This window comes from Callorhinchus milii, unplaced genomic scaffold (genome assembly GCF_018977255.1).
Source record: "Callorhinchus milii isolate IMCB2004 unplaced genomic scaffold, IMCB_Cmil_1.0 Scaffold12, whole genome shotgun sequence".
Lineage (NCBI taxonomy): Eukaryota > Metazoa > Chordata > Chondrichthyes > Chimaeriformes > Callorhinchidae > Callorhinchus > Callorhinchus milii.
In genome coordinates this window covers 17919845-17940917 of record NW_024704753.1, presented here as the reverse complement: position 1 = coordinate 17940917, position 21073 = coordinate 17919845, and the positions used below count along the sequence as shown (strand labels likewise).

General features: G+C 44.2%; 1 protein-coding gene across 1 annotated transcript; it reads right to left on the bottom strand.

The window, feature by feature from the left end:
* Positions 1-7334: 7334 nt before the first annotated feature.
* On the bottom strand, positions 7335-20236 carry zmynd10 (zinc finger, MYND-type containing 10). The gene is made up of 13 exons (XM_042339712.1): positions 20200-20236; positions 19634-19745; positions 17767-17875; positions 17061-17177; positions 16367-16420; positions 15513-15665; positions 14245-14333; positions 13182-13285; positions 12587-12759; positions 11298-11423; positions 10394-10515; positions 9479-9604; positions 7335-9052 (listed from the first exon to the last, which is right to left on the bottom strand). Exons 1-13 carry the CDS (start codon positions 20234-20236, stop codon positions 8959-8961), a joined length of 1416 nt encoding a protein of 471 aa, XP_042195646.1. The 3' UTR covers positions 7335-8958.
* Between the last annotated feature and the right edge of the window lie 837 nt (positions 20237-21073).

Sequence of the window (21073 nt, the reverse complement as noted above, 5' to 3'; positions counted from 1 at the left end):
GACAAACGTAACAGAAACATAAGGGATTCCTGCTCTCAATCCCGGCCCGACATATCATAATAATCCTTGCGTTTGATACGGAAACCTCGTTTCAAAAACATCCGAAAATGCTTCAGTGATGCATATATGTTGCAACCGCAGGTAAATATTTGGTCTATTTTGAATTTGGTAAATAAAACACTGCTCTTTCCTTACAGTGAGTGTGTCTCTGTGCTTTTACAACAATAATAATAATAATCCTTGCATTTGATATAGCGCCTTATCATGTCTTCCCGACGCAGACTATGCAGAATAGAGCTTGGGAGTCACGCAGACCCTTTAAGGAAAGCTCTGCCTTTCGTGCTAAATATCAGTACGAGTCTATTTTTTCAAACTAAGTTGCTTCAAACTATTTATTTATAATTACGATAATATTAACAATAATAACAATCACGTCTTCGAGACGGCTCAAAGCGCTTCATGGAATATACTGTAAAGCGAATTGACCACATTAACTGGTGGGCAAGACGCAGCAGTCAATTGCGCACAGCAGCGTCTGACAAACAGTCATTTTATATATAAATAAGCTATTTTTAATATATTTAAAAGTGTGCCTAGGTTCTCGCTGCCTTATCTACAATCCCAGTGCCCCCAACGTCGAGGGTTTTTTTTTTACTGAAATATGAACCATTTTCTGTGAACTAGTGGCTCTTTTTAAGAAATTGAGCATCAGCCTGAATGTGGTCTGAGGGACTAAAATACCAGAAGCTTCCTGTGTCAGTGCATCGTTTGGTGCGTGTCAATGCAGAAGGCCGAAGCTGGGGGAAGTTGAACATGTTTTCAACCAAGTTGCCTCACTCATAGAAGCTAAGAAAGAAACCCACAGCAACCCTAGCGCAACCAGATATATGATACATCTACATCTCCTCCAGCAAACCCTGTGCCACAGTGCACAGCGTTTAAACGTACAAATGGGTCGTGAGTTAACCTATTGAGCTCAAAAGCTCCTAAACTCATCTTGCTGGTGAAACTTGACTGACCCCAGGGAACAAAACGTGAGTTCAAATTGGCAGGGGATTATGGTGGAACCCTTTTCCAGGGGTAATAACTCCTTCAAAAAGATAATTATAATAATAATTGGGTCACTTCAATCCACGGCTGTTTGTGGGGACGCTGCTGTCGCAATTGACTGCCGGGTTTCGCCCGCAAAATATACAGTCAATTCACTTTAGTGTGTCCTGTGAAGCGCTTTGAGACGTCTCGAAGACGTGATCAGGTGCTGTATCAAATGTAAGGATTATTATTACTGTCATTCTCTTCCAGCACTAAAACCTGACGTGTTTCATTTTGAGTATTTCCTAATTCAGTTCGATATCCTACATCTTATATTCCTTTTCCCATCCAGGTATCATTCGTTCACTTATTCTTTGAAGGGAGTTAATTAACACAGCTTCAGCTGCTTTTGTTGTGAGTCTGTTCCAGTGATCTGTTGACATAAAGTACTTACATACTAACAATGTCAGACAGGAGTAGACAATCCAGCTTCTCCCACCAATTTCCCACATGTTACCGTTTATCTCTCTACCTCTCGCTCACGCCCCGAAGCCTTTCAGTTGAGAGGAACTTGTTTAGTTTCTTTTGGAAATCTTTGTTGTTTATTCTCCCACCCTCTATGTTAGTAGATCGTTCCACATGTTAACAAAAACAACAATTGACGTTTATTTATAAAATGGCTTCCACGGACTCGAAGACGTGATGAGGCGCCGCATCAAATGCAAGGAATATTCTTATTATGATTCACGTGACTTTACATTCAGATGGGTCGGAGGGGGTGGGGGGAGGGTCAGCATTCTCTTGGTTTCTGGGATAGTGATCGAGTTGCTGTCAATCAGTCCTTGTACCAGATCAGCACCAAGTCCCAGTGACGCAACAGATTGCAAAACAATGATCCTTTCTAATCTTTCCAAATAACTGTTTTGAATGTTGACACTGCGGCAAGTGCTTGAGCTCAGCAATCGAGTCAAGCGCAGCACACGCCATTTAGATTCAACGATCAACACAGCGCTTCACCCTGTCTCAAAGCCATTTTCCGGTGTCAAACCCTGTGACACATTTTCCCCAGTGAAATAATCACAGTTGTTGCTGAAACTGCACATTCTGAAACGCTTCATTCCTTTGCCCGCACTGCATATGTTTCGGTGAGAGGTTTTTTTCGGCTGCCCGGAAGGAAGAACCTCGGGCAAGATAGATTCAACAGCACCGCTGGGATACTGCCATGCTCTCCTGAAGGCCCACCAGAGGAACACAGAAACAGGAGGAGGCCATTCAGCCCCTCGAGCCTGTTCAACCATCCTGTAAGATAATGGCTGATCTGTAGCTCGACTCCAATTGCCCCCCCCACCCCCCCGCTGCGTATCCCTTGATACCCTGACCTCACAAATATCTATCCACCTCGGTCTTGAAAATCTGAATGGACTTAGCATCCGCAGGTCAATTGGTAGTTATATATCGTAGAACAAGCTGATCTCAGTCAGACATGTTATATCTGACCTGAAATTACTGAGTTCCAGCTTCACACTGCTTCCAGTCATCCTTGCAGGAAAATGGACAAGGCTTAAGGACAAGGTGGTCCAACCCTTTGGCCGCTGAGGGCCAGATGCTCTATTTGAGAAACGTCTGTTGTTGTTGTTGAGGTATCTTCTGGGTGTGGCCAGCCACCGAGGAATCAAATCCCCAACAGAAATAAAGCCTCCAGGACAGAAACAGCACATTGTCAAAATTGGCATTGTATTGAGAGAGACTGGGACTGTATTTCCATCCCACCTCTTGGCACATTGGGGGACTCTATAAAAACAGACCTGCGCCGTTCGGTTTGTGTCTGAATGGGCGGAAGCCTTCAGAAATACATTCTTTCCTTGGCATACACTCGAAACCTTTGGAAATTACAAGACTTTCAAAACTGATCCATTAAAAGTGCCTTTTAATCTCTAGTAAGAAACGCTTCCCATCCCCGTCCTTGTAATTTGCTTTCTTTTATATCAGGTTTGTGTAAATACTAAGGATGAAATCATGCGCTTTCCTCCCTGGTGGGTTTTTTTTGTCCGCTCGACTGGCTCCGGCCTCCTGCCCTCCTCCGTTCCACCATCGGTGGCCGTGCTTTCAGCCACGAGGCCCCGAAACTCTGAAGCACTCTTCCTCCGCCTCGCCCCTTCCTTCCCCATCTTCAATTCACGCTTGAAGACCTTCCTCTTCGACCAGTGCCTTACGGTCACCTTCCCCACCCCCCCCCCCCCGCCTCCATCCCCGCGGCTTGGTGTCGTGCTCCGCCACAGTCAAGCGCTCTGACACGCTGCCCTGCTTGAGGTCGGGGCGAAACCCGAGGCAAGTTTCCTTATTCCATTCTACACACACGCACACACACACACACACACGCGCGCGCGCCTCTTAACCAGCCGTAAATAGGAACCCGGTTGCTAGTGGATCGGTGGATCGCTTTTTGGCTCAATCGGCTGCCGAGTTTCGCCCACGAAACACACGGTCGCTTCACTTAACGCCATCTCCCGTGCGGCGCTTAACGGACGTCTCGACCGTGTATCGAGGCGCCCTAGCAAATACGCGGATTATTATAATAACAATAATAATTATTATGGTTATCGTGGTCGTGGAACTTACTCGTGCACTGGAGGCTCTGCTTGTAGATCCCCCAGATGAACTCCCCGCACAGATCGCACCAGCTGGGCTGAGTCTGGGTGCACGGGTTGAAGTCGTGTCCCTCGCCTGGTCTCTCGGTCAGCCTGGGGTCCTGGTCCCCCAACCCCGTCAGCAACAGCCGGCTCCTCGCCGGTGGCCGGCCGGCCCTGACCCGGCTCAGGATGTCTGCGCCTCTGCCCCCGGGGGTGATGCGCATGGCGTTAGTCCTCTCCAAACCCGGGGAGCGCGAGGTCCTGCTGAGGGTCGCTTCCATCGGGCTGCGGTCTTTCAGGTCCCGCAGTTCAATCAGTTCCGCCATAACAATATTCTGTTCCCTGAACTGTTATAATAATAATAATAATAATAATAATAAGAGCAATAACATTCCTTGCATTTGACGTAGAGTCCTTATCGCTCACGTCTTCGGGCGACAGACTGGAAGCGACGGAGGCATTCAATTAAATTATATATGTATATAAATAAAAAAAATTCTTCCTCCTCCTCCTCCACTCAAGAATAAGGGCGACAAAGTGGCCAAAAATAAGAGAGACCGAATACTTAACTCCCGACAATAAAAGTCCTGCCAAAATGACATTGACATGAACAAAACCTCCCTCCCTTCAGAGCAGAAACTTGGGGGGGGGAGCAGCAAACAAGAGAGGTATTGTGTTTCTTTTTTTTCCTTCGTATACACATATAGATTATAAATATATATATACAGAGAAAAAAAAACACACAAAAGTTCAAGAGTTAAGTCGTATCAAACGTGGAAAAGTGCAGCAACGTCCAGCCCAAGGGCTTCTTTTCTTTTTAACTTCTTTTCTATTCTTTTTTCTCTCTCCTTCTCTCTCTGTGTGTGTTCTTTTCTTTCTTCCTTCTTTTTTTCTCCTTTCTCTCTCCTTCTCCCCCCTTGTTTTTCCCCCTCCGTCCTTCTCCTCTTCCAGGTTCCTCGGTCAAGACGACTTCTTAAAACGAATCCTCCAAAAGATTAATTAAACCCCAAGGTTTTGCAACTCAAGATTTTTTTTTTGGGGGGGGGAGGGAAAAGGAAGGAAAATAAAGCCCAAATGCAGGAGGGGTTGGGGGGAGAGAGGGGAAATGACAAGTACAGGGATATGGTTATTATTTTCTTTGCAGAAAAAGAAAAAAAGGAATCCAGACTCGATCTTAACAAGTCACGAAGTGCAAGAAGTTGATGCTCCAGAGGGCGAGGCAATAGAAAGAGAGAGAGAGAGAGGAGAGAGAAAGAGAGAAGAGAGAGATGGAGGAGGAGTTGGGGGCTGAAACCTCCTCCTCACTGCAACCATGACCGCAGCTGCTGCCTGCATCAGTGTCAGCTCCACCACTGCAATGCACTAGAATCAGAAATTTATGGCACGGCAAAGAAGAAAGCCTTTCTTGCTCTGCCCTTGTCCCTGTCTGTCTGTCTGTCTGTCTGTCTACCCGCGCCGGCCTCCTCCCCCCACTCCAGATCACGACCCCCACCCCCCGACCCGCGGTCCGTTCGCCCGAAACGCTTCGAGACGTCTGGAAGGCGCGGTGGGGAGCCGTGCGCGTCAAATGCGAGGGTTGTTGTTGTTATTGTTAAACGCGCTCGCTTTCCGCCCCCGAAAACCTGTCCTTCCCCCCACCCCCTCCCCAGCCCCCTCCACACCCACACACCCCTCTCTAACTTACTCTTCTTTTTCAAAAGCATATTTAAAATCCTGGCGCTCGTCTTCAAATCCCTCCGTTCCACCATCGGTGGCCGAGCTTTTCAGCCACTACACCCCGAAACTCTGGAACACTCTCCCTCTCGAACCCCCACCCCCCACCCCCCCACCCCTCTCTTGAAGGCCAATACGGATTCAGCTTCATTGTTCTGGAATGCTCCGTGTAACGTGAACGTTAATTCCATCGCCGGAGATTGAAATAGGTCGACCACCGCGGTTCTCCGGGACTAATTCTCTGAGCTGAACAGCGAGGTTTAATGAAAGCACGTCTACAGTCCGATGAAATCTGCGATAAACCTGCTGCGTTAAGGAAGGTTTCCTGGTGGCTGCGTTTCCACCAACGTAGCTCGATTGAACAAAACGATTATTGTAGAAAGCGTATTCGAGACCGGATTAACTGGATCACTTGAAGGATTCAAACTCCTGTGCCCGTGCCAAGCTTTGTGGCTGATGTATCGCTGTGACTGCATTCTACCCTGCAGTTATAAATCACTGAAGAAAAGCTCAAATCTTTCTGAAGATGGTGCAAGATCGACAGCTTGATGAACAAGCTCATGCTGGATTTCGCTTGCCAGATGCCTCGAGAAGTGGCTCGAGTCTGCCGCAGGGCCTGGTTTCGGCCGCATTCACGTCGATCATAGTAATTTTTTATTGCATCGTTGAAACGTCTCAAAGCCCTTTGTGGGTTTTTTTTTAAAAAAAAAGCAGATGCAACGGGTGGAATGGAGAGTAACTGTGCATTTCCAGTTGTGCTCTTGTTTGGATACAGACTTTTTACCAAATAGCTGCTCAATAACTAATGCATTATTTATATATATATATATGTGTGTACATATATCTATATTTGCCCACAAAATGTAGTCAATTCACTTTACAGCATACTCTGTGAAGTGCTTTGAGATGCCTTGAAGACGTGATAAGGCGCTTTATCAAGTGCGAAGAGTATTATACGCACATATATATTACACACACTTAAGCTTCATCAACAAATCCACTGCATTCTGTGAAGAGAGATCAACCTCTTTCAGCAACGTGAGACTAAAATGAAGTTGCAGAATGGTTTCAGCGCCTCATATCACAGCAGGTGGCATTCACTGATTCCCAGCACGCACGTACACACGCACACCCACCCACCCACAACACCCACATACGCGCAGAAGTCACACAGGGCTGCAACTCCGCGGGAAAATTATTTGCAGACTCCTTGGAACCGTTCTGGGAACCTTCCATTTATGGAGCTGAACCGACGCTCCCACTTGAATTCGATTTGGGAAAAATATTTTTTCTCGTGGTTTGAAAATAGCCCATTTGCCCTAATATACATTTTCCACATTCCTGGCCAGGATTACCACGGTTGGGGAGTTGCTGCCGGCATTCGGAAGCAGAAACGATTCACAGTTTGCAGCTTACTCCCTTCAGCAACCTCCAGCACTTATATGAAGATGGTGGGGGAGGGGGTTGGCATTTAATAGCCGAGCGGATAAGATATTCCAGCTTTCTCTTTTCCTTATTTTCATCCTTATTTTCTGGGCTAATAATCCCTTCAAAAACAATTGTTACGCAAAACAAAAACGACTCTTTGTGTGACGCTGCTGTGCGCAATTGCCTGCCGCGTTTCGCCCACAAAGTACACAGTCAATTCACTTTACAGGACATTGTGAAGCGCTTCGAGACGTCTCGAAGATGTGATAAGGCGCTATATCAAATGCAAGGATTATTGCTATCTTTTCTTCTCCCCATTTCTTTTCCTGTCTTTTCTTTTCCAAGGTTTGTTTTGCCGTTGCTAGCTTAGTTTTCTCTTGCATTTGATTTCAGTGTTGTTATTTGTTCTCTCGTCACCTTATCTGCATCCTCTTTGCATCCATTTATTACTCCAGAGAAAATCTCAAGCGCTGTGCATACTGCCAGAATGCAGAGGTCTTCAAGAAAGAAACACAAACTGCATACAGATCATCGCTTACAGCACATTTTTATAGTGTCATGAATACACATGAATTCCAAAATAACCAAAGATTTCAATGCCTTAGTTCAGTGAAAATGGGAGGGTTCGAATCAATCTAATGTCCCTGTAGAGATGCAGCTGTGAACTTGCTTAAAATTGTTCCACGTTTCCACTGGGGCTACTAATTGGAAATACACAGGGTGTGTCACCCCAGAATGGAACAGACTGTTATCTAAACTTGAATTAACAACAACAAATTGCATTGATATGGTCCCTTTCATGTCGGGAGGAGGTCCCGAGGTGCTGAAGGAATAGATTTTGTTGCTGGTTGTCCCATTCCCAGCACAGAGCCAACGCAGCCAGACAGGATAAGTTCTGGACGGAGAATTATTCCACAATTACTATCGAAGCCATTGACAGTAAGGTTAAGCTAAAAAGCAGAGCACGAGAAGTCTCGGGAGTCAGAAACGTCCACAGCATTTAACGATGTTCATCTCATTTCATTGACAAGGGAGCTGAAACCAGTATTCAATGCAAAGAAAGAGATTGTCTCCGGCTGTTATTGTGCCTTTGTGCTTGTTTTTTGACCTCATTTCTGGAAGTGTGGTACACAGTACAGGAAGAGGAAGCAGTGTGGTGCAAGCTTTGTTTCTACCGTTATATGTATTGGTCTTTGATGAACCTATGCACCTGAAAGATAGGATTCTTATTCAGCCTTTCCCGTCTGCCATAAGTTTCATAAGACTTTCTGTTTAGCCTAGTGGGTAAAGGTACCTAGTCATACAGATCAGAATTACCCAGATTCAAATACTGTGCTGAGTTAACTCATCTCAACCAGATGGGACAATTTCGGTTACAAACACACCTTCAGTAAGTAACGGCAAGACCACAATTCTCTTTGAACGAAAAGCAGGAAATGACACTGCTTTAAACTGCATTTCACGACTGAAATGTTTGAGCTGTCTGGGAAGCGCTGAAACCTTCACCCCTATGTGAAAGGCGCCGTATCAAACATAAGTATTATAATTTTATTGTTATTATTAGAGTTCCCCTATTTACACTGCTTAGCAGATGAACCACTTCTGTTATCAATAAGTATCTGCAGAAATGCAACTTTCTAAAAATGTGGAATTTCTGAATAAATTAATTAGTAAACTTCATCTCAACAGTTCTGACGAGAGGTCATCGACCTGAAACGTTAACTCACTTTCCTCTCTCCAAAGATGCTGCCTGACCTGCTGAGTCTTCCCGACGACTTCTCTTTTCATTTCATCTCAACTGAAGTCAACTCCAAACACATCGATTGGTTGCTCACAGCTATCCCGATTCAACACTGACAAACATCCATTAGCACAAGGCACACAAAATAAACACAAGAGAGTGATTTGCCGCTAACCGCTCTGGGTTTCGCTCACAAAGCACTTAGCAAATTAATATTTTAGAAATACTATCAATTAACGCATCCCTTATCCACCTGAACAAACAGGATTAGGTCAATCATTGTGTTGAGTGCTGTGAAGTTTGATAGAAGTTCTCGACAGCGAATGTACAAATGACTAGATATCGTGCACTTCTGTTCTGTTCTGTCTCCATTCACAGGACACAGCTGTGTGCTCCCTGTCAGTATTTTTACTGTCAGATTTTTAATTGCTCTTGCAGGTTTTTGGCAGATTCTGACATGAGGTCACACGCTTTCTTGTGCTTTGGCCAGTGCTTCACCTGACACTGTCTGGAAAAGGATTTTTAAACAAAAAAGTAAATTGAAAAGCAAACATTCATTGTTCCATGGATCAATGCATCAGATTCCCTTGAATAAAAGTTTGTGGTGTCAAGATGGCTTAGCTTAGCTCAGTGGAAGAGAATGATGGTCAATAGCTTGGACTTTAGTCCAACCCAGGCAGATTAAGATAGAGTTTCCTTTCTTTGATAGCTGTCGGGTAAATGAAGTTTGTTTGTGCAGAGAGCCCAGCACCTCTTGTGACATTGTGAATGGAAAGTTCAGCCTGACACCCTCTCATTAAGCCACATAAAAGATCATTTTTCATTACCGATTAGCGAGTGTCCTTCACAGCTGCGTGGAGGCTTTGATGAACTTTGCTTATAACTGTCATGCTGCATAGACCGCTCCGAGCTTAACCAGGTTTTATCTGCTTACCTCTGACAGTACCATTCGTTCTGGCACCTTGAGCATCGTTTCGCTGCCTCCGCCCCACAGAGTGCACATTTTGGACGGTCTGGGATCAGATTCTCCATTACGTCCAGATTGTAGGTTTCTGCCAATCTGCATTGAGAACGAGAGGATCCTGGGTGATATGATACGATATATGAAAGTATCCCACCATGGCCTTTACACTCTAACAAATGGAGCAGAGTCCTGCTGTTAATCCACTTCATAATCTCAAATATTTTTTTATTTTATTAGAAAATAATATCTCAGGGTACAGTAGATAGTTTGGGGAACACAACATGTCAAGCGACTGCCAGGATGGTGGAATGCGAACTAGATGGGCCTTCTTTCGCCAGCAAATTCTTGTGTTCTTATTTTCTAAAGAAACAAACTTAACTACATTTGCCTTTCCTCATGACTCAGGAATCCAGGGATGTACAGAACTGGGAAAGATCATTGCAACCCACCTGGCTGGCCCCACCTGGTCCAAACATCTTGCATGGAAGTAGAATTAAGTCTGGTTCTAGAGGAAAGTTGAAGTAAAACTATGTGTGGATCAACCTACTTCAACTTCTCTCTGACCTCAGCTTCACTCTGCTTCCTCTAAATGCATCCAAGGCCGTTCAGCCTTTAGAACACATACGGATGTCGTGATGGGATATGTCCAGCATTACATCATACATTATTTGTTGATATTCCCACAAGGGTTGCAACGTTCCAGGATATTTTGTTTGAAAAGTTAGTTGAATTGGTTGCAGTGTGTTTCTGTTGAACTCTTTATTTCCACAATAATGTATTTAAACAGGGAGAAAAGGTGTACCACCGAACATTAACCATTGCAATCATACTGTTAGGCTGACATATTTTTAGGATAACAGTAACAGAACAAGCGGTGTTTCTTACTTGCGGGCTTGATGAAGCAAATCCTTGTCTGAAGGGTTAAATACATTTATCACTTGGTGCTTGGCAATAGCTTGCCACTTGCCAGTGTTCTCTCGAGTGAGCCTATCCCAAATTTCAGGGACCTATTGCCAGAAAGTACCAATAGATAGAAATAAAATTGGCAGAATGCATCTATGCAACAGCAAAAACATTCTCCCACATCTTTAAAAGTATAACGACAAGTTGAAAAAGCTTTAAAAGGAACTAATGGGATGCTGAATTTTATAAATAGCGCCTGCAGACTATGAGAGGAGATCTGATAGTGGTCGTTTTTAAAATTGTGAGGGGTTTTGATAAGGTAAATAGAGAGAAATTATTTCCACGAGTCAGTGAGTCAGTAACTGGAGCACAGAGATTTAGGTATTTACTGAAAGGTCAAAGGAGTGACGGGACTATGCTGGAGGCAGAATTCAGATTAGTTTTTAAGAAGGAATTAAATACATATCTGAAAAGCAGAAATGTTAAAAGGATATGGAAAAATGCAAGACTAAACAAGAGAACTCTTTCAGAGAACCAGCTCAGGTACAATAGGGCAATTAGCTTTCTTCTACGCTCTAGTTCTATGGTTCTATGGTACACGGCATTTGGTTCTCATTGACAGTGAAGAGGAAAGCACATCTGTGGTACACTGCACTCATTCTCTATTTCATAAATCAACAAATAAAAAAAAATAAAACATTGGACTCCTCAATCCACGACTGTTTGTAGGACGTTGCTGTGTGCAATTGGCTGCCACGTTTTGTCCACAAAATATACAGTCAATTCACTTTACAGTATGTTCTGTGAAGCACTTCTCGAAGACGTGATAAGGTGCTATATATAAAATGCAAGGATTATTATTATTATTATTATCATAATATTGAACCTGTTCCAAGACGAGATTCCTCTTTGGAGGTGCAGGGTCTGTTACGGAGAGATGACTGAGAAAACGCTGCAGTTCCACCAGAATGGGCAACTGGTCAAGAAGGACTTCGGTCAAGAAGCCTTGTAGCTGGTGAACAGAAACACTGCTACTGAGTTACTCAAACATTGGGTACAGAAATGTTATAACAGGACATTATAAATCATTCTCAAACACTGCCTATGTTAAATAGAATAGGTGCATGACGCTAAAATGCACAAGAAGAGATTTCTAACCAACGGACAACTTTCTGGGCAACTTCAGAGAGAACCTGACCTGAAAGAGGAATCTGAGCGGCAGTTTTATTATTGTACTGGCACTGTTTGGACACGATAGAAACATAGGAAGAGGAGTAGGCTGTTCATCCCCTCAAGCCTGTTCCGCCATTCCATCAGATCATGGCCGATCTGTACCTCAACTCCAATTACCCGCCCTTGCTCCGTATCCCTTGATACCCTGACCTAACAAATATCTATCCACCCCAGTCTTAAAAAAAATTAATGAATCCAGCATCCACAGCCTTTTGGGGGAAGAGAGTTCCAGATTTCCACTAATAGCCCAATAAAATCTGGCAGATGGCAACTGTGCTGCTGCAAATTGCACTGCTCTCACTCGCTCGCATGTGCAGAGCTCCAACTCACGCACATGAAATGCCCTCTTGTAATATCGTTAAAAAGAATCCTTTGTCCTGCCTGCTCTTTACTCAGATATCTCCACGGCAGTCTAAATTGGGCACCAGACACCTAAAATGCAATTCGCTTTCAGTTAAAAGCAAGTCGTGTTCAGTCGCCCCAGACTGTGTCATGCGCGTGGATTATACGATCAGATTTGCTCAACAGGCAATTGCAATGGTGTGTGAGATCACGAGCACATCAAACCGGCCCTCACATTTCAACATCACCGCCTGCTGTCAGTTACCGTTTACTGCATCTACAGTTACAGTCCTAGTTGATGCTGAGAGAACGGTACAGTGGTATGCAAGTGAAAACTGGCAAATTAATACGACGTTTCACAATTGCTAAACGTAGTGGCTGTCAAACATTCACTGACCTTTGACTCAAAGCAGGTGATGCATAAGCAGGATAGAAAAAGATGGGAAAGAATGAAGGGGGGAAAGATGAAAGTGCCACATGATCTCAACACACACACAAGCTTAATACATCTTTTGATATATTCGCTGACGAATCCCATCCCAATCAGCCATCCAGAAAGTTCGCCTTTTCACAACCCGTAGCGGATTATCAGCGCTGTACCTTGAGTAGCTGGTTCTTGTTGTAGCTGTTGAAATCATACCTCTGCTGGCATTCAGGCCTCATCACCAGATTGTAGAGTGCGAGCCACACCTGTCCGTCCAGTTTGGTCATTTTCAGGTAGTCCTCGGGGGGCACTTTGCACCACCTGCCATCGTTGTACTTGTGTAGCTCGCCTACAAGGGGCACAAACCCACCCAACCAGGGCATCGAGCTCACACCTTACGCTGCAAAGATTTCAGCCAACGTTTTTTCAAGACCTTTCAAAACTGTGGATTAGTGTTCTGGAAACATTCACTCAGCACACCTATTGCTTACAACTATCTACCTGCGTTGCTTAAATCATTCATTAAAATTTTGTATGCTAACGTAGAAAAAAAAAGCTTCACTCCCACAAGACTACACGGAGCAAAGCTCTGCTGTCATTTGACATTCTTCTCCCTATTACCAATGCTTTAACATTTGACATTTAATTTAGTTAAAAGATTCAACACTATATTTTATGTGATGTGTTTTTTCTTAGTATAGAGTTCAGGGTTTCAGTAGGAGCGACAACCCACATTCTAAATCTCAGTAGCTGATGCCCTGATGCACCCACCTTTTGAAGTGCGTCGGCTCCAGGGGCAGTGTTGCACCAGGCAGACCAGGACACAGGGCAGATTGTGCGTGTTGAGGAGCCGTGACTGGATGCTCAATGACAAGCTGCAGGGAGATTGAAACAACAGCATAATAGCAAAGAGATTACTACAAAACCCATATCAGTGCTAAAGAACAAGGCCAGATCCTTCCCATGCTCTAGCAAATGGTAACAAGAAGTAATGGCTGACCTTCAATTTGAACTTCTACTCTGCGGGGGTAGCTGTTGAAACATCTGGGAGAGAGTTACAGTGAGCTGGAGTACTGTAAAGCTTTGCTACCTGCATTCTGTGCAGACATTTTGAATTCATTGAGAACGTTGTTGTGCTGTTACAGCAGTTCTTGTGCTCCTGGGACAACTAGAGGCATTGCTGACTAGTGTCTAGTGTTGCTCCAGGACCATTCTTACACAGATCTGACTGTTTGGTTGTACCTTTGGCTTGCTGTTGTTGTTGTTGTTTGGCTGTGTGAAGCCGTTTGAGAGAACCTCCCAACACACTATATAAACGTGAATTGTTTCTTGTTGTAAATAAGATAATGTGGAGCAGGCCAGATTAATCCAGGGTAGAGTGGAAGGTTTATTACATGCATGGGAAGTGCCACAGTACCCTCATTCCAGCTCAGCCGAATAGAGATGGATGAAAGCTCTCTATTGATTATTTCCGAGCAAATGCAAATCTTTAGAGCATATCTGCTCAGCATTAAGTCTAGGATGGTATTGGATTCATAAAATCACTCACAGTGGGAATGTAAAATGTTTCACTGATGCGGCAGAAAATGGGGCATTTTACTGAAAATTTTGCGCTAACAAGTTGTGACAAACATTCCATTCTTTTGGACTGACATCCTATTGAAACCGGATTCAATTAAAAAAAATTAAAATGTAACACATAATAACTTTAAAAAAATTCTTGACCAACACTTAATTGTTCCTTAATCCGGCTAACCATCTATTACATTAATTCTACATCATGAAATCTTCATCAATACACCGATATAACAGAGTGGACGCTCCCCTTTCATACCTGTCAATGTGATCAGTGATATAGCGAAGGACGGATAGAGCCTTCAGTGCAATTTCAAATTCCAGGTCCTCACTCTGTTTCTTTAACTCCTGTAAATAGATACGCTCATTAGAATGCAAAGAGCAAAAGTAGTCTTTCATTTCTTAAACCCATTTCCTTCACGGCCCAGCTGGACAATATCCACAGAAAGAGGAGCATCGAAATTCAACTCATTGAGGCTTACCAATTTTGTTCTTGAGTGTTCCAGTTCTGTGCTCCCATCTGCAGTTAATAACTTGCTTACAGCTACATTATAGACACTCCTCTAAATTATGCTTCTTAGGAATTTTTTTTCTCCAAAGTAAAAGTCAAATTTCTGCAATGCCCTCATCATAACAAGGCTTTTCTGATCTTTCTTTGAACTCTTGCCAAGCCATTCATATGCCTATGAAAGGCAAGGTGCCTAAAATTACACATTAAAATATGGTCTTACCACCAAGTTATACAAGCAAGGTCAGAAACTAATGTTGTGGGCTTCTGTTTCCTCCTTAGAGATTTCTCATTATTATTCAACCTGAACATCTGCACACTACAGATGACATTTCTATAAGTGCACAGTGGCTGGAGCCACATTTCCCAGAATATGGAATAACTTAGATCTATGCAGATTCGTGTAACCTTCAATCGCTTTATCGAAGCAACACTGGAAACTTCTACACGTCCCAACCCAGCTGTTACTAGGAGAAAGTGAATTGCTGTGGTTTTCAAATGCTACGGTTGCTTTCTTTTATATGAATTTGCTCCCTTCAAATCCTAAAATAATCCACTGTTGGTACTAAAAGCTAATCAACAGTGGGGAAATCCAGCCAACAGCAGGGTTGCTCCATCAAATACTTTTATATGCGTATTGCATTTAATGTTGCAACCGTATTGTTTTGAAACAATGGAACCCGGAGATTTGAGGGGGGTATTTGGGAAGGAATATAATCCTTGCATTGGCATTTGATATAGCACCTTATCGTGTCCTCAATCCACCAATCGACTAACAACCTACTTACTGCTAGGTAAACAGAGGCGCGTGGAGTAAGGAAACATTTTGCCCTGTTGGGAATCGAACCAGGTCTCTCGCTTGTGAGGTGAGTGTTCTAACCCCTGAGCCACAGGACTCTACAGGTGCAAATACAGAAATAGTGTTCTACTGAGTTGTCTCTCCTCTGCCACTGAATGCAACACAAAGTGCTGATTTATCCTCATTGACATTACTACATCAGTTTTTCTGTGTCTCCAACCTCCATAGATGTTTGTTTCTGTAGATCCTTGGATGGTTGCTTGTCCAGGTCCAGCTGTTCAGAGCATTCTGTTTGTGCGGCCAGCATGGTTATCTTTCGGTGGCAATAATCAGCAAGGTCCAGCACCAGATCCTCCCCAGACTCACACCCATCCTGTAAATCAAAATATTAAAGAAACATAGAAACAGGAGGAGGCCACTCATCCTATCAGATCATGGCTGATCTGTAACTCAGCTCCAATTACCCACCATTGTCCCATATCCCTTGTTACCCTGACCTAAAAAATATCTATCCATCTCATCCTGGAAAATTTAAATGAAACCGGCATCTACAACCTTTTGGGGGAGAGTTTCAGATTTCCACTACCATTTGGGTGAAAAAAATGCCTCCTGATTTCACTCCTAAATGGCCTAGCTCTTATTTTAAGATTATGCCCCCTTGTTCTGGATCCCCACCACCCACCAGAGGAAATAGTTTCTCTAAAATGGACAATATATTACACGTGTCTGAAAGGAAAATTTGGATTCAGTGAGATCTGCGTTAAGTCCAACATAAGAGTTACAAGGAAGATGCAATGTGTGGGGTAGCACTAAACCAAAGAGGATAAGAAAGTCAATGGTTACATCCCAATATGTGGTGTTAAATAACCGTAAACAGGGCAATGATGGAGCGGTTATAATGGCCCTCAGTATTCCTTCACTAGGCCAGAAGGAGTGAAAGAAAAAGTTATCAGCCAGAGTTCCTATTCCCTGCATTTTGTTTGGATGTAAGGAAAAGACAGGATCTGTGATGTCCCCTGCATGAAAAATGGCAAAAGTGTTCAGTTCCATGCAATTAGTATGCAAGATACCTACCTTGTGATAAAAGAGAGTTTCTAGGAGATTAATGATGGTTGCCTCGTGGTGAATCTGGACATCGAGAAAAAGAGAAACAATCACAATCTAAATTCACTCAACATGGAGACACAGTACCAAGTAGAGCAGTCAGACGGTAACCAACTCTTATTTAATAGTGAACTGAGGTATGAAGGGAACAGTTTTATCTCAAAGTACCATCACTGGAAATAGAAAAAAATACATCATTTAAGAGTAATTCCCTACCTGAAGCAAGAAATTCTCATTTAAAAATGTATGATAGTATGTATTATATTATTATACTATAATTATATTCCCTGCAACCAGCCTCCTCCAGGACTAGGCTATTCCACTGATAGATACTAAAGGGAGACCTGGAAAAACCCAACTGAGTTAGCAAAGCAGCTTGAGAGCCAATCTGGAGCAGCTCAAACCAAAGAAATCCCACTACATTGGAGCCTGATTATAATCCGTACAATTCTCACGATAATCTATGAAATCCCAACCAAAGTCCCAAAGTGAGGCTTGAACCCACAACTTTGCGGTTCAGAGGTGAAAGTGTTATCAAAAGCTCAGTTAAAAATGCATTATTATTGTTTTGAAAGATTGCTTTTTTCTCTCTCAATACATCCACTTTGCTCCACAAGTTCCAAGCCATAGTAGAGGATAAGCCCCTTATGATGATCTCACTCACCACTATGTATATGGGGAAGTGGCTTTTAGGGTTGAAATCCTGCAGCTTGCAGAGCACAGGAAACACCTTTTGCTTCCAAACTTCAACTGCGATGAGCTCATGGATGAGTGTGGGGACCTGCAATGCAATCACGCTATAGTTATCAGTTATAAAATATATTACTGAATAGTGCACAAATCAGAGAGCAGGGAGATATAATAATGTAAAGGTGCTGAGTGCAATAATTCATAGACCTGAGTCAAAAACTCAGTGATTTGGGGGTTTATTTTAGGAAAATTAAGCACGAGGTAACACAGTACTGTGCATCAATATGAGGCAGGATTATTGTATAAGTAGCTTTATAATTCTCTATGTCAAAGTTAGCAAGATATAAAGTCTGCATAAGCAATTCACTTACTAACTGAGCCATCGGAGAAGTACAGTTTAACGATATATGAAAGGAAAATTCAACAAAGTGCGATGGTTTTCCAACTATATTGGAGAATAAAAAAGTGGGGTCATGAAACAGTTCACATAGTTTTACTGCGCAAAAAGTGCAGCAAATAAAATCCCCCATTGCAAACAGTGCAGAGAAATTATGGTGTCTGCAATCTCCAAGTGAGCAGCATACTTTTTATTAATAAATTTGGCTGCGAAGGAATTGGTAAATAATTCCGTTGCTGGTCTTATTTTGAGGGCAGGTCAAGTAATGAAATGAACTGCTTACCTTCCCATAGGAAACCATGTATTCCTTGACAAATTCATCCTCGTTGGCGGAGGCATGAAGAATAGCCTGCATGTTTAGCTTTTCGATGTACTCATGTTGTCTGAACCATCTGTGAACAGAAGTGACACTTGACTTCAGCAAAACAATCAAATCAAGATCTCATCTATCTATCTATCTATCTATCTATCTATCTATCTATCTATCTATCTATCTATCTATCTATCTATCTATCTATCTATCTATCTATCTATCTATCTATCTATCTATCTATCTATCTATCTATCTATCTATCTATCTATCTATCTATCTATCTATCTATCTATCTATCTATCTATCTATCTATCTATCTATCTATCTATCTATCTATCTATCTATCTATCTATCTATCTATCTATCTATCTATCTCTATCTATCTATCTATCTATCTATCTATCTATCTATCTATCTATCTATCTATCTATCTATCTATCTATCTATCTATCTATCTATCTATCTATCTATCTATCTATCTATCTATCTATCTATCTATCTATCTATCTATCTATCTATCTATCTATCTATCTATCTATCTATCTATCTATCTATCTATCTATCTATCTATCTATCTATCTATCTATCTATCTATCTATCTCTATTTAAAGGTGAAAGGGGGGACGCGGATTTGAACAAGTGAGAGATGCCACAAAAAAAAGAGGAAGGACCATCGCGAGCAAGAGAAACAGTGGAATGTCGCTAAAAATGTATCTGCGGGATTGTTGGCCCGGAGAAACTGGGGAGAAACTGCTTTTTTTTCTCTTTTTCTTTTTGAACCGTATACCACGGGATCTTTAGCGTCAACTCCGAACAGCCCTGGACCTCATCGGGACAACCGCCCCTCAGACGAGGCGCCTCAAACCCCGACCCAGAGTCGCAATGCGTGGCTTTCGTCCACAACCTTCTGACTCAAAAGAGACCGAAGACTGAGGCCGGTCTGACAACGTGAACTCAAAGTAGTTATCGATAATAATAATAATAATAATAATAATCCTTGCATTTGATATAGCGCTTTTCACGTCGGGAGGACGTCCCAAAGCGCTTCACAGAACACACTGTAAAGTGAATTGACTGTATATTTGTGGGCGACCGACGGACACGGAAACCACAATTAGTTCATGAATGGCAGGAGATGGACGGATGGAGAGACAGACACAGAGAGAGAGAGAGAGAGTGAGAGAGAACGCGAGAGGGAGTGAGAGTGAGAGTGAGGGGGGGGGGGGGGGCGTCTGGAGAAGGTTGGCAAGAGCCGCGGCAATCCGGAGGGAGGTCACCGGAGCGAGCGCCCGGTTCTTCCCTCTCTCCCACTCCCCCCCTCCCTCACCCCCTCCCTCCCTCACTCACTCACCCCCTCCCTCCCTCCCTCACCCCTTCCCTCCCACTCATCTCCTCACTCCCCCCTCCCTCCCCCCCCCTCCCTCCCTCCCTCCCTCCACCCCTCCCCTCCCTCCTCCCCTCCCCTCCCTCCCCCCTCCCCCCCTCCCTCCCTCCCCCCCCTCACTCCCCCCCCCTCCCCCCCTCCCTCCCTCCCTCCCTCACTCCCCCCTCCCTCCCACTCATTTCCTCACTCCCACTCCCCCCCTCCTCCCTCCCTCCCCCCCCACTCACCCCCTCCCTCCCTCCCTCACCCCCCTCCCACTCATTTCCTCACTCCCCCCCCCCCCTCCCCCCTCCCTCACTCACTCACCCCTCCCTCCTCCCTCCCACTCCCCCCTCCCTCCCCTCCCACTCACCCCCTTCCCTCACCCCCTCCCTCCCACTCCCCCCCTCCCTCCCCCCCCCTCCCCCCCCCCCCCCCCCCTCCCTCCCTCCCCCCCTCCCCCCCCTCACTGACCGGGCCGAGCCGAGCTCTCGGAGCGGGAACTCCCGCAGGTCCCGTGTGTACCCCTCGGCCTCCGCCGGGAGCAGCAGCGGCGCCCGGTGAGGAGGAGGAGGAGGAGGCCGTGAGGAGGAGGAGGAGGAGGAGGAAGAGGCCGCCATGGCCGGTGCTGCCGAGTGACCGTTGGGGACCGTCTCCATGGCGACCCGACGCCCGCCCGCACTGCGCATGTGCCGGGCTCCGGGCTCGGGGGCGCCCCCTCCCGGCGCACAGTGGTCACTGCCACACAGTGCCCCATCCGCTCACTCACTCACTCACTCACTCACTCACTCTGACAGCAAAGGGATCCAATCAGTTTTTATTTACACCCCTATATATATAGATGTGTGTATATTTATATTTATTGGCTATAATAGATATTGATCCGTTGTAAGAGTTGGTACGCGCACCGCAAAGCGCTTTGAGACGTCGCGGCGACATGAGAGGGCGCAGTGTCGAACGCAGGGATTATTATTATTATTATTATTATTATTATTATTCATTATCGCTATTGTCATCGTTATTACTATCATTATCATTACTGTCGCTATTATTCATTATCGCTGTTGCTATCATCATTATCGTTATTATTCGTCATCGTTATTATTGTCGTTATTATTACTGTGGTTATTGTTATTATTATTATTATTATTATTATTATTATTATTATTATTATTATTGATGGATTGTCAATTATTTCTAATTATCATTATACCGGAGCCCTGTAGCGCAGCGGTTAGAACACTCGTCTCGCGAGCGAGGGGACCCGGGTTCGATTCCCGGGCAGGACAGGGGGAAACGTTGGGCGAGTTTCCTTACTCCACACACACACACACACACACACCTCCGTTTACCCAACAATAAGTAGGAACCCGTTTGTCAGTCGATCGACGGGTCACTTTTCCTGTGAGAAGCGCTTTGGGACGTCTCGACGACGTGATAAGGCGCTGTGTCAAATGCCGGGATTATCATTGTTAATATTATTATTATATTTATTGTCTGTCAGGTATTACTCCACCGGTCGGAATACGTCAATTACAACAACAGCAGCAGCAACACGTGGGTGTGGCATTTTTAAAAAATATTCGACCACGAGTGGCCAATGAAAACAACCGGAGGACACGAGCAAAGAGTCGTTAAACTGGGAGCCGAGCGAGGTACGTGGGGGGCAGACGTTTAGAAATTAAGGGCTTTTTTTTAAGCCATCCTGACTGAAAACAGATCGTGAAGGTAAAATATCACGCAAGAACCAGTAGATGGCAATGCGATACTGATTTACGTAATCAACGAACGGACTCGGCTTCAATTACACTTCCTTTTTGCAATCTCACGACAAACAGTGTTCTCTTGGACACCGAACTTTGCTCTTGGCTGTAGATATTTGTTCTGCAAGTTCAACCCTGACTGGTCTGCGGA